Source organism: Rhinopithecus roxellana, chromosome 9 (assembly GCF_007565055.1).
Source record: "Rhinopithecus roxellana isolate Shanxi Qingling chromosome 9, ASM756505v1, whole genome shotgun sequence".
In the NCBI taxonomy this organism is placed as follows: domain Eukaryota; kingdom Metazoa; phylum Chordata; class Mammalia; order Primates; family Cercopithecidae; genus Rhinopithecus; species Rhinopithecus roxellana.
This window is the reverse complement of record NC_044557.1, coordinates 85,720,010-85,737,685: the sequence shown is the minus strand read 5'-3', so window position 1 is coordinate 85,737,685 and position 17,676 is coordinate 85,720,010. Positions and strand designations below refer to the sequence as shown.

Here is a 17,676-nt window from a genome sequence, read left to right as displayed (position 1 = left end):
GCGATGGAGTCTCACAAACTCTGCTGCCAAAGGTGGTGTGCAGTGGTGTGATCCTGGCTCACTGCAACCTCTCCCACCTGGGTTCAAGCCATCCTCCCGCCTCAGCCTCCTGAGTAGCTGGGATTACAGGCGCTCACCACCACACCTGGCAAATTTTTGTGTTTTTAGTAGAGATGGATTTTTGCCATGTTGGCCAGGCTGGTCTCGAACTCCTGAGCTCAATCAAGTGACCTGCCCACCTCAGCCTCCCAAGGCGCTGGGATTACAGGTGTGAGCCACTGCGCATGTGCTGTGTACAGGTTTTGTGTGAACACAGGATTTCATTTTACTTGGGTATATGCTTATGAGTGGAATGAGATACAGAAGTTTATAAGAAACTGCCAAACTGTTTTCCAAAGTGGCTGTGCCATTTTGCAGTCTCACCAGTAGTGAGTGAGTTCCAGTGGCTCTGTAGCCTCTACAAAAATTGGTATCAGTTTTTATTGAGTTTTGAGAGATTTATATATATATATATATATTTTTTTTTTTTTTTTTTTTTTTTTTGAGACGGAGTCTCGCTCTGTTGCCCAGGCTGGAGTGCAGTGGCCGGATCTCAGCTCACTGCAAGCTCCGCCTCCCGGGTTTACGCCATTCTCCTGCCTCAGCCTCCCAAGTAGCTGGGACTACAGGCGCCCGCCAACTCGCCCGGCTAGTTTTTTGTATTTTTTAGTAGAGATGGGGTTTCACCATGTTAGCTAGGTTGGTCTCGATCTCCTGACCTCGTGATCCACCCGTCTCGGCCTCCCAAAGTGCTGGGATTACAGGCTTGAGCCACCACGCCCGGCCGATTTATATATTCTTAATACAAGTTATTTGCCTGATAGGAGATTTGCAAACATTTTCTCCCAGCCACTTTTCATTCTCTTAATAGCATTTTTTTTTTTTTTCCGAGACTGAGTCTTGCTCTTGTCACCCAGGCTGGAGTGCAATGGCACGATCTCAGCACACTGCAACCTCTGCCTCCCAGGTTCAAGTGATTCTCCTGCCTCAGCCTCTCGAATAGCTGGGATTACAGATGCCCACCACTATGCCTGGCTAATTTTTGTATTCTTAGTAGAGACGGGGTTTCACCCTGTTGGCCAGGCTGGTCTTCAACTCCTGACCTCAAGTGATCCACCCACCTCGGCCTCTGAAAGTGCTGGGATTACAGGCGTGAGCCACTGCGTCCGGCCTGAAGCATTCTTAAGGCACCGTAAGTATTTAAGATCCAATCATTCAGGGAACACTTACCCTTTCAGTTCCTCCTTGAACCAGGTGCCAGGTTGTTACAGTAGCTTCCTAACTGGTTTCCTCACACTGCCTACAGCCTTTCCTCTTTCCAACTTGCATACTGCTGTCAGATTATCAAAACGATTTTATGAAGATGAATCTTTTGCTCCCGGTTGCAAGTGTTAAATCATTACTGCTTCTGGCCATTCAATAAATGATGGTGAGATAGCGAGAATATAACAGAGGCCATATCAAGCGGGTATATTGCTGTAGATGAGTTTCTGTGTATTCTTCCGGTTTGACCAGCATGTCCCAGGGCCACTGGGCACAGAGGTGCTTGGTATACTAAGAATTCTGTAGTAAAGGGTTCTAGATACATTAAGAAAAAAGTAAATCTTGATTTTTGTTTAAAAAATAAGACTGTGGAACAAGATAGATCAGAATATTAAGGTTAATTGCCTATGTGTTGTGACTAGAGATAATTATCTGAATTTTCACATTTTCTGTAACATTGTTTTTAAAATTTGGAAACCTGAAATCAGGACAAAACCTTGGCCTGCCTTAGCAGTGATGTACAGCCTAGGGATTTGCTGCCATTTGGGGCTTTCTTAAGGAAAAGCCTGGCTGGGCGCGGTGGCTCACGCCTGTCATCGCAGCACTTTGGGAGGCCGAGGTGGGCAGATCACCTGAGGACAGGAGTTCAAGATCAGCCTGGCCAACACGATGAAACCCTGTCTCTACTAAAATACAATAGTTAGCCGGGCATGGTGGTGGCACAGGCCCGTAGTTCCAGCTACTCAGGAGGCTGAGGTGGGAGAATCGCTTGAACCCGGGAGGCAGAGGTTACAGTGAGCCGAGAGTCCACCACAGCACTCCAGCCTGGGCAACAGAGTGAGGCTCCATCTCAAAAAAAAAGAAAAGCTCCCTCTTCCTTTCCCAGCACGTCGTCTTGTCAGTACAGAGAACAGAAGTCAAAAACAACCCAGTCAGGGTGTGGCCACCAGGGATTCGAGAGCAGTGCCAACGTTTGTAAACCTAGCCAGGATACAGTGACAAAGTGGCTGGCTAGGCTGAGAACCAGGACGGTGCCAGCTCAGGTTCCCACACTCAACACAGAACTCAGGACCTTGCTGGTGATGGGCTTAGCTGAATGGCTTCTTCATCCTTTTGCATGCTGCAAGAGCAGAAACGGCCAGCTATCCGAGACACCATGGCTGTTCCCACTCGTCCAACTCACTCATGCCTGTGGTTCTCATCCCCGAAACCCAAATCCTTGGGTAATGCCCAGCTCTGCCAAGTACATTCTTCAAGGAACAGCCCCGTTTGTGGAACAGGGCTCTGGACTTCCATCCCTGAAGGCATGCTTCTGCCTTGGGAACTGGAATCATAACCTGTGCCGAAGGAAGCGCCTAAAGAAGTACGTGAGGAATTGAAGATTTTTAGAAGAGGCAGCTGTAAATAGGAGGACTTTTATTTAATTTTTTGCTGACATACTATGAGGCAAAACAAAATTGACACCATACAAAATAACTTTATAAAATATCATTCACATCATATTTTATCAGATTTACAGCATTCTGTGCATGTTAGGGGTTATGTAAGGAGGTGAAAAACACTATGCCAAACTTTTAGTATTAGTTTATATACACACAGTAAGAAACAAAACAAGTAACTGTTAGGTTTTCCATGAATTTATTGCAAAAATAGTGCAAACTACTTAACCTAGTAAGCTGTAAAAACAAACTAGAAAGGACCCAGCTAAGCTTAAACACGACAATAGATGCTCAGTTTCTCAGCATTTAGCTTTCTTCACCAGTTTTATCTTGACAATCAAGACCACTCCCCATCTGTTCAGTCTCGGGTGAGTGCTGAGGAGTAGAGAAATGTGAAGACGGGCCCTGGAGAGACCAGAGGCTCGGGCTGCCTGATTTCAGCAACACAGTTAGAATCATGCTACTTCCTCAATTGCAATTTTTCTGAGGTCTGTGTTGGGGGGGGAAAAAAAGTGACATAATTTTTAACCTTGAGCTTAGAAATAAGTTATCCAACCTCTTGATGGCATGGAGAAACGAATTAAGAAAGCAGCATGAACAGAAAGGATTCAGAACATTATTGTCTGCTTATAAACATAGTATCCGCCTCCTCGGGTGTATTTGGCTAAAGTAATATTCTAATATAGGGCAACCTTCGAGCCAGATATTGCAGCAATTTTTTTTATTTTTTATTTTTTTAAGGATACTATATCCCTACAAGAGTAATTTTTAAATTTCTTTCAACAGTCTATTGGGGTCCAAAAAGCATATATCTGAACAAAAATAACAAAAGCAAAACAAAATGCTACATGTAAAAACTAAAGAAATAAAATGCAGCATATTCAGGTTCTTTTTCTTGAGGTACCTATATAAATTTAATCACCTGCCCCAAAGTCCTCTCGTTAGGTTAAAACACACTGCGTCCTGGGGAGCCAATTGCCCGGCGCGTCTTATTACTGAGAAAGTGCAAGAATGCTGATCATCTTCTGCAGCATACTGAAGGATGATTTACTCTTTACAAAATAGAGCTTAAGTATCAACCTGATGGAAGTTAGAAAATTAAAAACATTAAGTAGAATCATCTATCTCTCTTTTTATTTTTGAGACCCTGCAGCAAAAAGCCTCCCAAATCAACTTCCAAAGTTCTGCCATTAAGGAATGTTGGTTCTCTTGTAAAATTCAGAGATCTCTTTAAAATAGTAAAACTATAGACTACAGGAAAGATCCCTAATTTTTATTTCTTATTGGTATAAAATCAAATTCTTAAGACTCCAAAATATTGTTACCTCCAAAGAATTAAGTAAAAAAAGATCGCCATAGTAGGAAAAGTCTAGAATTGTAAACTGCCAAATATAAAAGCATGGTAAGTCATCAACCTATCTCATTTTCTTACCTGTCAGAAAGCCTTCCTAACTTACAGGCACGCAGGGCCGCTGCTGAATGCAGGCCTCTGCCTCCACAAAGCCAGGAGCTCTGGCTCGCCCCTTTCTGTCCATGGCCATTAGCACCTCCATCAGGTAGGTCAGGAGAGATGAAATCGACAACAGTCCATTTGCTGCTTATGAAATAAACTCTTAGAAAATGTGCCAGAGGAAGAAGGGGCATGAATGGCTAGAAAAGCAATGATGAGGGTACATGGGATTTTTTTTCTGGCCGCCCCTTCACTGGCACAGAAAATGAAGTGATAAGCTATAAATATGTGCATAGAGGAGTTTGGACTTTATTGATTGTAAAATGTTAAGTTTGCTCTTGGACATTTTTTTTTTTCTTTTCACAGGGGGGCAGTCGGGATTATAATACACTGCAGCAGTTGGCTGGGGAAAGTCTATCAAATTCCATGACCAATTGGACTTTTCTCCCCACCTGTAATATAAATAAAATATGTACTGTTTCATACTGATTTTGTTTTCAATGCATTGGGGTTCAACATAAAAGGCACAAATAAATAAAAATATCATTAAATAAACGGAAATTACAATTTCAAGTTTCATATGGAGTTGTATCTCACTGTTTGGTTACTTTTTCCAATTAAATTTGACAGACTTAGTAATAGCACCCAACTGTTTAACTGAGGTAGATCCACATTGTAAAGAAAGCTGGGTCCCCTCCATTTTATCTCTAAATTTATGATACTTTTATCAAAACACAAAAATCCATTGAAATCATATGCAGAAGCGATGACAGGTGGTACTACCTGAAGAAAGCTTAGAACATGAGCAGGTTTGCAAATAAGACCTACGCCCAAACTGCACTCTCCATCAGCCACACAGAAATCTCAGACTGGAGGGAGGAAAAAAAAATAAACATTAAAACAAAACAAAACAAAAAAATCCTGAAAGTCACAAGACTTTTAGAACAGGTCTTTTTAACTGTCACAGAAATGCACAATGGTCCATTTTCATCAAGCTATGGCCACAGCCAAGCTAGACGAGAGAGAAAGAGAGACAGAGAGAGAGAGACAGAGAGAGAGAGAAAGAGAGAGAGAGAGAGAGGCAGCGAGAGAGACAGAGAAAGAGAGAGAGAGAGAGAGACACAGAGAGGTGGGTCACTGAATGCTTCCCTTTAACTCCAGAAAAAATAACTTGAATTATGATACAGCATCTTGATCTGAACAGTTTACACTCACTCTGCCTAATATTTTTGCATACTCTGAAACTCACAAATTTAACATCTGATTAAGGCTTAATTTAAAGTGGCATTGCCACCTAGCATCATGCAAGCATGGACATCTTCAAGACACACAGCATGGTATTCAACTAAAGACAATGACATGAAGCCTCAGAATTGTATTTAGCAGGTACTATAATTTTATAATTAATTTTACAATTCATGTAGCAAATGGAAAATCATACAGAGAGGCCAATGTCTATAAATAAGAGTTTATACAGAAACTGTCAATTTACAAAACAGCACTGCATGGTTTCTATATTGCAAGCACAAGACATGGTCACATGGTTCCACTGTACAGGCAGAAACAAGCCCATAGACAATACATAGAGAGTACCACCTGAAACGAGGCCCTTGGAGCGGCTCAGCTTCTTAGAAAATAGTGAACTTTCAATGGTCATAATACATTTTGATTCAAAATGTCTTCTAAAATGTGTTCATTGTGGGGGAAAATTAAGAAGGGGCAAAAATCCATCTATGGAACTTTTGAATTCATTTTTGGTTCTTTTTCAATTATTTTATAAAAATAAAATAAAACTAGAAAAATTGATAAAACTAAGGGTTAAAACCCCTCAATATGTATTAGGTAAGTAATCTGAAGTGTACCAGAGGTAAGAAAAAGCTGGATTTAGATACTACATTCTTTTCCTGTATTTAATGAGTAATTAGCCACTTTGCTGCACAGAAACTTATATTCTCTCAAAACTTTTTTTAAAAAATAAAAACTTGCCTCTACAGTTACAAAACATGAATTCATACCTTTAACAACTACATTAAAATCCACTATCAAACTCAGGCCCGGAATTTCAACGCAACGCCACCCTCCATACTGTAGGATTTGAGTCGCGCGTGTCTGTTTGGCTTTGACGAGGAACTGGGATTGCCGCCACAGTGCTCCCTCTGCAGCCTGTGCCTCTGCAGAGGGAGAGGCCATTCCTTGCTTTTCAGGATGGTGGGCTGGGGAAGAAAGAGGGGAGGGCCAAGAGGAGCCACCAAGAAGAACTTTCTAGGTATTTAAGAAATAAGTATATGGGATTACTTCCCTGCTTAAAATCAATAAAATCACCCCTTGACAGGGAAAGGTGGTTTCTCATTAGGCCATTAACCAAGAAACTGCTCAATACCTGGCTTGAAAAAGCTAGAGAGAAAAACTGCCCATTAGGTAAGTCAAAACTGGTGTCCTATATGCACAGCTCAAGGTGACATCACACCAAAGTAAGCGGTTTCCCAGGAAGTCACAAAACAGAGCAACAGTAATGAAGAGCATTCCAAAATAAGGGTCACAGGACTGAATAGCACCTTACAGCTGAGGACTTCACACACATTCTACAAAGACATGATTCCAATTCCTTCTTAAAAAATCTACTTCCATTACAATAAATATTCTTGTGAAGTGACTATGAGAACAAGACCACCAGGCTTTGCAGATGGTCATGGTCAACGTGGAAGAGATGGGTCTTGCACCAATCTCCTGCAATCCTGGCAGAGGTGGACTTGGTCAGGGTATGGGAAAAACCACAAGACTGGAACCAAGCGTTTTCCGCAATGAGACCAAGTGCGTCCCCCGCGGCTCCAGACCACATGGCATCACAGTTTACAAGTCAAGGGCTGAGGAGCGGAAAGAAAGCTTTCAAGGCTGGAGGTCCATGCCTGCCTTGTGGAATGGCACAGGCTTAGTTCCCCCAGAGAAACACAGCCCCAGTATGATTCTGAAAGGACACTGAGGACCGGACTTGAAAGGCACAGAATCTGAGACTGGGTCTTCCAGAACGCGATCAGGCTGGCACCGATGGAGACAGAGAAAGGCCTGGGCACCACTGGCTTCTTGGGACAGAGGGACCTGCCCTCTCCCACCCAAGACTGCGCACACAACTCCCAGAGTTCAAAGGAGTCCCGGACCCCTACACAAGCACCCCAATCTATGAAGTCGCCTGCCTTGTGCCCCGCTGGTCGGTGCTGTGGGGTGTTCTTGGGATCAACTCCCTCATTTTAAGGACCTTGAAGCTTCAGAAAGAACTGAATGAGAATGGCCCCAACGTCCAGTTCCTGGAGACACTTGGGGGAAAGAGTTAATATTTGGTGTTTTAGCTTTAACTCTGAACTACTTAAATCCAAGGAGGTTTTAAATAGGAGATAATTCAGCCTCTTCCTACCTCCCAAAAGGGGGTTGGGGGGTGAGGCGAGGACTTAACCCTTTAGTCATACTACCCACAGCATTTAAAGACCTAACACATCTAAAATTTCCACACCAACCAATAAGATAGAAATGTGTTAACAAAAGCACCAGGAATCTTCAGTTCTCTCACTTCTGAGTAAATTCTCACAAACGCGAAGATGGTGGGAGAGCCCCAGCGCAGCGTTCCGGAGATGCGCATGCAGGAACCTCGTGGTGGATCTGCGTGCCGCAGCTCCCATGACTGAGTCCAGGGGCGAGCAGCCGCGCAGTGTCCCCTCAAACACCCTGGACCAGATTCTGACAGCCCAAGGCCAGCCCAGCAGACCCAAGCAGCCAGTACCCTGGGTCAGCAGGCAGTGGGACACCCACGAGTGCCCAAGCCTCTTGAGGTCTGTTCGCACGGAACAGTCTGGTGGCAGAATTACAAAACATTCTGAGAGAGACTGCAAAGGACACTTAGCTCTTCCGGAATTAAAGCACGCAACGTAGCATAAAAAGCATCGAAACCCCAAACAGCAGTGTTAAAGGCAACTGCTTCCAGGTAGTGACGCAGTAGAACCGCCGGGGCCAAACTCAGTCTCTGATGAGCAACCAACACGAGAACGGGGCCACCTCCAAACACCCAGATGCCTCCAACTGTAAACCATCGCCCGCCAACTCAGAAGTAAACTCATGGAGAAACTGGGGCGAGTGCTAACCTGAAGATCGGGGAACACAGGGAACCCAAAGAAAGAAGAGAAGGAGGCCCGGGCCCGCAGCACAGTGTAGGGGAAAATGACATTTCTGACAGCAAAGTGGTTAATCACAGGGAGGGGTGTTCAGAGCCTCCCAGGACCGACTTCCCGCAAGTCAGCATCAGACGGTCCACTGCACCACTAGTGGGAACTTCTACTTCAAAACACCAGCTGTGGGCCCTGTGTTCTTTCAAACAAAGGGCCCTGGATTTGAACAGAATGCTTTGTTTTCAACCCTTAGTTTGTTTTGCAGTAGGGAGTGAGAGTAACCCAAGGTCCCAAAGTCAAAGGCCAATTACATCTGCATTGTCCTTGAAACCATGCAACTATTTTAAATGTATTATTTGCACGACAGTCGGTGTTGAAGCACCTTTGTGATTTTACAGAGGGTATAAAAGGGAGGAGAGGACAGAGGAGGCCATTTTCAACCCATTCGTAAAGCAGAAAAAAAAGTGCTTTCTTATATTAAACAGGAAAGTGAAAAGCCAGGCAGGACACAGGCTGTTTCAAGCTTTTGCCACACACAGACCTGTGCAGGCTCCTGCCAGCCTGAAGGACAGCATGCTGTCCCGTGCAGAGAACCCTCCCATGCCACTCGTGCCAGTCGTAGAATCCTAGAATCTCAAAGCTGCGCAGCATGGAGGTGACCCTGGTCCACCTGACACAGCAGAGGAGGAGGGGCTGCCCGTGGGTCACAGTATGGCACACACATTTTCAAGCCAGAACTGAACAGACAGATGTTCACAATTCAGTTTATTCAGGCAACATATTGGCTGTTTTCAGTGTGGACAGCTACACTTAAGAGCAAACATGATGATCTATTGAGAATTCAGAGGTAGCCTTTATCTGCATTTTTTTTTTAAACTAAAAGGTATTTAGGAACCACCTTCTGTAGTGATTTGGCTAAGCCAATACATTCACTTTAGACAATAACATGGCAAAACATACTGAAAGAAGCATAAGCGAGGGCACCGTAATGGCACTGGTGTGACTTGGACACACACACAGACTGGTCTGGGCTGAAATACTTCTTGCTGGGGGTGACACAGGGTAGCCTGACCACAGAGTGACACACGGGGGCTACAGCACACACTGCTACTCTAGCAAAACAACGGGCACAAATGACAGCTTTGACACAACAGTGACCTCATGGCTTTAAAATGACTCTGACCACAGAGACGCAAGGAGGCCCTCGCGTCCTAGTAGCAGGCGGAGCAGATGCCTCCCATCCGGACTGGCCCAGGCAGGGTGGAACTCGAAGACCATGCTTTGGAGAGCCAACGTAAGCGACGAGGAATCAAACAGACCACAGCAGTGTTCACAAGACTGTAATGAGTCTGCTTAGGACTAAATCATCAGGCACCAAGAGACCATGTTCTCCTAGTATGTGAAAGATCTAAAACTTCCCTTCAAAAGAAAAAGAAAATGAGGCGAACTTGTCCTTCATAAATGGTCAACAGATACGAAGCTCAAGGGCGGCACAGAGTTAAGTCCATACAACTCTAACACATAATACTGAATACGAGGCAGTGTCTCCACAAGAGAGCCGTGTGGTGCATTCATATCACTTCTCCTAACATAAATCTATTTACAGTCATCTCAAACGAGTACAGCAGATGCAAAGTGGGACATCGTAAAAAGGAGTTGTCAAAAAATCAGTGCAATTCTTTTGAGTGGAAGATTTTCCTTACAGAAAAGGGTCAGCATGTGTGTGTAACAGGGGCACCCCCAAGACCAAATCCCAGGTGCACTGCGTCTGCACCGAAGAGCGTCATAGCAGACGCAACTGCTGGCGCGGCGGCGAGCGCGCCGCTTCTCGGTCACTTTGGGGAAGGACTTCAAACATAAAATACTCGAGTTCTGCAAGTGAGGCGCATGAGCACTGAGGGAGTTTCTGTTTCTATTTATTGTACATTCCTTTTCTCATGAGCGTGAGAGATGGGTCAGAGAGAGGTCACAGGAAAATGTCGTATGGCTTGTCTGGGCCACTGGGATTGTCCACTGTCTGGATTATGTCGACTTCTAAAGCTCCTCCTAATGGAACTGCCTTATGTGTAGAAAAATGCCCATGAAAAATCCTTTAAACTGTCCAGCGGGTCACAGTCCCGCCGAAGGACTCAACCAGCTCCCAGAGGTGCAGGGAGCAAGCCACGGGCCACCCGCACGGGCAGCCGAGAAGCCGCCCCAGCCCCAAAGGCCTCCTGGGGACACTCTGTTGTCCCGGCAGCCTGACGTGTGGCCAGTCTATCCTTAGCATATTGTATCAAATATATAATTTGACTGAAAAACTGCCTTGTAAAAATAAAATTTAAACCATCCCGCAGATCAATGTAAAATTACATTGCTGCATATATAAGAAAAACAATTCATCCAGAAAAATCACATTTGTGGCTTTCAAAAATAAATCATCCAGCAAACTTGAAGGTAAACATTAGGTAATTTATAAAAGTTGGGGAAATCATTTCTATCACATCCATTAGGTACCACATGCACTGGAATATCTGTGTCGGCCAAACCAAACCAGAGCAGAAAGGAAAAAACAAATAGCAATATTTGCATTTAACAGCGATAAAAGTAACAATAACAACAACAGTGAACCCCACCTACTAACCCCACTGCAGGAACTGAGCTGACACGACGTGTTCTAACGGGCGCTGAGCCACCGGGGTAAACATCAGTGATAGCAGTTTGGGTCAGCCTCAAACAAACGGCGGAGGGCACTGCCCGCTTCCGACAGTTCCCTCTTGGGCAGGCTGTACGATGGGCACGCATCGTTCGTGGTTCTAGAGTGCAAACGTTCATTCAAAGGAGTGTGACACCACCACCGAAAAGCAACATCATCTTGAAGAGAAAAGGGAGACCCGAATGTGCTATAAAATGTCTGCATGTAAAGACTGCTTGAACCAGAGAAAACCAAAACTGAAGGAAAACAATCCCTTTCTAAAAGTACAGCTATGCCCAGTTTTACAAAATTCATCCAAACCAGGAAAATCTGAGCTTAGGACACACAAACAACAGGATGGTGGCTTTGCGTCACCGCAGGGCTCTCACACACGAGGGCAGCTTTCCACGGCTCCCCTGGTGTTCGTTAATAGATTCGTCATTACAGCAAGAACTTGTCAAATGTGATAGGTTAGTGGTAAAAGGATGGGAGTACATCAATGTTTTTAAAAAGTGAACATGTAAAAAATACCAGGAAGAGTCCCAGTACAGGAATCGAATCAGGAGACCTCTTTTAAAGAGATGAGATAAAAATCCCAGTTTTTCTTTTAAACAAACCCAGACTTCTACAACATAATTTTCACATTCAGTTTGCTTAAAGCAAGGCACACCTTACTTAACAGTGGGATGGGGACAAAGCCAGCGAGTGGGCACCCCTCAAATCTCAACAGGCCCGGGCGGGCAGCATTGGACAGGGAAGGATGGTGAGGCCCCAGGCACCCACAGGATCAGACGATCAGATGCCGGGGAAGGGGCTGCCTCTGGCTTCCACGTGAACAGGGCTGGGACTTACCCTACTGTACTTTGAGGTTTTACACTGTCTCAAAATTTATCCTAATAATGCAGGGATTGGTAAAAATTTGAGAAAACAATTGTTTACCTGAGAAATTGTAACTACAGCCATTTAAACTCTGAATCATCAGACATGTACAAAGGTATTCAGCTGACCCAGCTGGAGATGTTTGGTCTATTAATGTTTTTAGTATTAAAAGTTTTATAAAACAAGCATAGGGCTATAAAAAAGTACCCTTCTCAAAGTACTCTGGCCCACTAAAAAGAAAACTTTTCCTTCAAAATGATTAAAAAAAAAAAATTGTAGTCCTACTTTTCTGCCAGCCCAGTCTGTCCCAGGCATCTGCTCAGGAAGCACCTCCTCCCTGCCGGGTGCTGCCAGAGCTGGGTCCTCAGACCCCAGGGAGCCCAGGGCTGCAGGCCATCGCTTAGACACAGATGCCCAGGCCAGCCCTGAAGTACGCACTCAGGAGGTGGCAGCAGACCCACAAATCTGCATTTTAAACAAGAACCACCATCCCCCAGACAGAGAGCCTGATGCAGGTGCAAGAAACACACCTTCGAGACACATAGTTCCAGATGATTCTAGAAATGGCTGGAAACTAATTTCCGATTTGAAAAGTTACTAGTCACAAGATTCCCTCCTTAGCTTGAATGCGTCTGTTAATTTAAGCTAAGAGCATGTCTGTATCCTTCTGAAAACAGGAGAAAGTGCCACTTGCCAATAAAACAACAGGGAATTGCGATTTCTTAGAGTGGGGCTTCTGTCATTTAAAAAGGTTTAAAAAAAAATACAGCCAGAAGAGACTAATGCCATTAATAAGACACTCACACACACACAGGGACACACGCGTGCGTACACACACACACCACTCTGAGTACACGTCTTCACAAATAATAGTCATCCCTTTGTCATTGCCGCCAACATCCAGGCGAGGTGTCCGGCGACCCCCCACCCGCGGCCTGCTGCCCCTCCTGCTGCCTCCGAAGCAGCTGAGCACAAAGGCGGAGGGGGTGCCGCGCAGCAGGAGGCAGCTCCTTTGGCACCCCACCCCACCACAGTGCCGAGGTAAGTGTCGCACAGGGCCGGGGAGGGAACAGCAGCAGGAAGGGGGATCTAAGGAGCGCACAGCAGCACTAGGGGAGGCTCGCCTCCTTCCTGACGCCTCTACACGGAACACGGATTTGAGTCTTACTAAAACTGTGTACAGAGACAAAAAGCGCACTCAGCACAAACAGAGTTGTCTGTTGTTAGCCTTCAAAATTGTCCGCAGTGTCAGTCTTAGTGCAACAGTTTCTAGACTGGCAACCCCACGCCTGGGGCCCCAAATGCAAACCCCAGAAGAATGGCCTATGCCTTCTGCTGGCCCTGCCATCCTTGGGCCTCCCAGGGCCAGGCAGCCTCCTTCGCTGTGACTGACAGCCTCTCGCCCAGCAGAGCCACCACCGACAGCTTTCTACAAATCTCAGTGCATAGATCTATGAAAGTCATCTGACAAAAGCGCACACGGAGAGGAGTGCGTCCCGACACACGAATGTGTTTCCCAGCAATGCAAGAATAAATAATTTCCACTTGTGCTTCATCAGCTGAGTGAGTGACACAGGGGGATGAGGCGGCAGGGAGGGCGGCGAGCGGCGCGGAGAGCATACCCGCCCCTCCCGTGGGTACACGCTGCACAGTCTCCACGGGGGGAAGCAGGTTGCTGTCACATTAAGTTAACTGCATATTCCTGTCCTTAAGCACTAAGAACTGAGAGGCGGTCTCGTCTCCAGGCTCCAAAACACTCTTGATATGCTAAACAGATCACAGAAGCACCCCACAGTCAATAAAATGAAAAAACAGCATCTATCTATCACATTAATACTGCAAACCAGATATATATAATTTTCTCTTACATTAAAGACATAACAGTGAAAAAGGATTGTACTGTATTCATCACCACAGACCCGTATTCTTTAAAAACTTTGGAAAATAAATGTCACAGTCCTATAGGACAAATCTGATGATTAGACTGTCAGTATATTGTCTTTTTTCTTTTTTTAAATACATTTTTATTAAAATGGCACTTGTCTGCCAACCTCTCTGGACCTGGAAATGCTGTAAACACATGGGGCCCACCTTCTGCCACTGCTCCTTAGTTCAGGCCAGGTGAAGGGCAGTGCTGGCAGAACACGGCACCTGCGGAGGCCTCTGCATGGCCACCAGCCCTCGGTCAAGGACCTTGGGTGAGCCACGCCAGCGGCACACGAGCATCGCCTGGAAATCAACTTTAGTGACAACATCAGAATGTTCAAGGCTTTAAAACCACAATTGTGTTTTGTGTTGCTTTCACTCTCAGAAGATTCACAGCTAGTTTGAGCCCATCAATTTCATAGAGAATCATGTATTAAAAACAAGTAAATTGAATGACCAAATAAATTAAAAATGTTTTAAAGCCCTGAGTTCATAGACTGGTTTTAGATTTTTAGGAAACACGGGACTCTATTTTAATAAGCAGCTTATAGATTTTAGCAAACCATATTTCCTATGACATTGGGTTCTCATACAGGTCTGCAGTTCAAAATCCAAGTGTGAAATCTGGGACGGAAGGCATTCTGGAAAACGGAGAATCTAATAAAATCAATGACGTCTCATGTTCAATGCTGGCTGTCATGGAAGGGCTGGCCATCTGTTGGTCTGAGTGTAGCTGGTCTCGTGAATCCCACTCGGTACACAATCGCTAAACACTAAAACATGTCAAGCAAAGTACATGGTGCGCAGAGTGTCTTGGTGAACCTGGACCGCCTTGGCCAGTGCTTGGTGGTCTCGCCCGTTACTCTGCCCAGAGGTATGGCTCCCTTCAGCACTGCAGGGATGAGAGAGACAGAGAATGAGAATGTGCAGCCTTAATGCACGACGAGGCGGTGCGTCGATAACTAAGTCGGGATGGCACGGCAGGAACCTGGGGGAGGGGAGAGTCCCATGCTGCCGGCCATGCCACTGATAAGGCCTTCTAGGGTGCTGGCTCCAGCTGCTGGGGCCCTGCTGCTTCCCCGGCAAAGCAGCTTTTTCCCGGAAAACCAGCTGCCAACACCCGTGGCAAAAACTACCGCCGCTGTGGCCTCCAGGCAGGAATACCGCTCACCTGTCATGTTCCTTATCCACCAGGTGGTACCTGGCCCGGAAGGCCACCAGGTGGGCGTAGTATGCTGGCGCCGGGATGGACACGGAGCGTGTGCAGCGCACGTAGGTGTGACACAGCTGGTAGGTGAGGATCTGCAGCTCGTCAGAGGAGAAACGATTGTCGTCCCAGAGGACGTGATAGTGCGAAGGCCTGCTTGTTCCCTAAAAGCAGATCAGAAGATTAGACAGCTGGACTTGCATAAAATCTTGAAAAGGATACTGTGGAAGAAGATTTATATTAAAAATGCATCATAGGCCGGATGCGGCAGCTCACGCCTGTAATCCCAGCACTCTGGGAGGCCGAGGCGGGCGGATCACGAGGTCAGGCGTCTGAGTCCAGCTTGGCCAACATAGTGAAACCCCGTCTCTACTAAAAAATACAAAAAAATTAGCCAGGCAATTGTGGCACGCGCCTGTAGTCCCAGCTACTTGGGAGACTGAGGCAGGAGAATCGCTTGAACCCAGGAGGTGGAGGTTGTGGTGAGCCGAGATCCCGCCACTGTGCTCCAGCCTGGGCAACAGAGAGAGACGCCTCCGTCTCAAAAAAAAAAAAAAAAAAGTATCATAACTACATATAGTAAATGGCCCCATATGTGTAAAACTGTACACATTTATTTACACACAGAAAAATCATAGCAAAGATATAAAGCAGGCTGGGTGCAGTGGCTCACGCCTGTAATCCAAGCACTTTGGGAGGCCGACACGGGCAGATCACGAGGTCAGGAGATTTAGACCATCCAGGGTTTCATGCAGGTGAAACCCTGTCTCTAGTAAAAATACAAAAAATTGCTGGGCGTGGTAGCAGGTGTCTGTAGTCCCAGCTACTCGGGAGGCTGAGGCAGGAGAATAGTGTGAACCCGGGAGGCAGAGCTTGCAGTGAGCTGAGACTGTGCCACTGCACTCCAGCCTGGGGGATGGAGTGCGACTCCGTCTCCAAAAAAAAAAAAAAAAAAGATATAAAGCAATATGAAAGTGGACGTAACAAGGACAGTGCCATTTGTGTATCTTACTTTTTATATAATTGATTTATAACAGCAAGAAAAAGACCTATAACAAAAGTTACACATTAGGCCGGGTGTGGTGGATCACGCCTGTCATCCCAGCACTTTGGGAGGCCAAACCGGGCAGATCACCTGAGGTCAGGAGTTCGAGACCAGCCTGGCCAACATGGCGAAACTCCCTCTCCACTAAAAATACAAAAATTAGCCATATGTGGTGGCGTGCGCCTGCAATCCCAGCTACCCAGGAGGCTGAGGCATGAGAATCGCTGGAACCCGGGAGGCAGAGGCTGCAGTGAGCTGAGTATGTGCCACTGCACTCCAGCCTGGGCGACAGAGTGAGACTCCGTCTAAAAAAAAAAAAAAAATTACACATTAGCAGTAACCTTGTAGAAGTGAGAGTCTGAACGTGAGTACCATTTTACACACCTCCTGCGGCTGGAGATCCTTTGAAATGAAAGCAGCACTAGCTGCTGACTGCGGGCCTCTCTGCCACCGCTGCCTGCCTGCCCGCCTCACCGCCTGCTCCACCTGCCAGCCTCCCAGGCCCTTCCGACAACAACCTGTCCAGCAGAGTCCCTGCTACCTGCTCTGTGTCTAGCCCTGTGCTGAGGCCCCTGGTGCTGGTGGGCAGTGGAACGTTCGTCCCCGATGCTCCACTGCACACGCTCTGGTACCCCTTTCCTGGTGTGTGACTGGTGGCTGTCCCAGGGGCCTGGGGGAGTGAGGGCATCTGTCTCCATGGGTCTACTAAGGACACAGCAGCAGTGGCAGCCTTGGGCCATAAACAGCTCACCACAGAAGCATCGCCCATTAGAAAGACTTTGGGTAGAAAGTTCAAGGAGGAGTTTGCCCAGGAAACACGCCCGGGAGGCCCTGGTGGTTGAGGCTCCCCCACCAGGAGGGAACCCTGAACAGAGGGCACACACAGGCAGGGCATAGCCCCAGGCCCATCTCACCAGCCCTGGCAAAGCAAGCCAAAACTGGGACAGGCGCTTTGCACCAAGAAGCACCACAAACCCTGCACGCACTCCATCGCCTGCTTCTCAACAGCAGAACCCACTCTCAACCCTTCCAACAGCAGAACCCCCTCTTAGCTCCCAGGCTGCAGGCTGGACCTGGCCACAGGCCACGACTCACCAGCCCCTATTCCTTCTCTGTCAGGCATGTGAACAACGTGACATTTTAAAATATTTCCAATGGAATATTAAAGGTATGTAAAAGTTCATAGCAAATCCTCAAACTCTAGGGTTCAAATCCTTTGGGAAGGGATATTCAAGTCCTTACTTATACTTTGATAAACCAAAAGCACCTCTGGTCAAGCTCTCTGCAGGCAGGGATGGCACGTGACTAAGGTTCCTCCTGTCCCCAGGCTGAGGCTCTGCAGAGCCAGGGTGGGGCAGCTCCTACCACGGATGTGGTGCTCCTGCACCTGCTCCCGTCAATGCTCACAAGAATCGCCTTCGGCCAGATGGGGGTCCCTTCATGAAGGAACCCAGGAGAGCCTCGAGGTGATAACCAACACCATGGCAATCTTCTCTGAGTGCCCAGTCCTTGGCTGGAGTCTGGCCCTGACCAGTGATTGCGCGAAGACGGGACGGCAAGGCTGACCGCGCCAAGTGCTCGTGACCCAACACCGAGGCTG

The 17,676-nt window shown here is 46.6% G+C and overlaps 1 protein-coding gene across 1 annotated transcript in view; it reads right to left on the bottom strand.

Annotated features, from left to right (window-relative positions):
• Window positions 1-2,703: 2,703 nt before the first annotated feature.
• AGO2 (argonaute RISC catalytic component 2) overlaps window positions 2,704-17,676 on the bottom strand; it is a 120,405-nt gene continuing 105,432 nt past the window's right edge. Inside the window, exons 18-19 of the mRNA XM_030937401.1 lie at window positions 14,996-15,195; window positions 2,704-14,716 (exon numbers count right to left, since the gene is read on the bottom strand). Coding sequence (XP_030793261.1) covers window positions 14,608-14,716; window positions 14,996-15,195 — 309 coding nt within the window. The 3' untranslated portion in view covers window positions 2,704-14,607. The remainder of the gene's footprint in view (window positions 14,717-14,995; window positions 15,196-17,676) is intronic.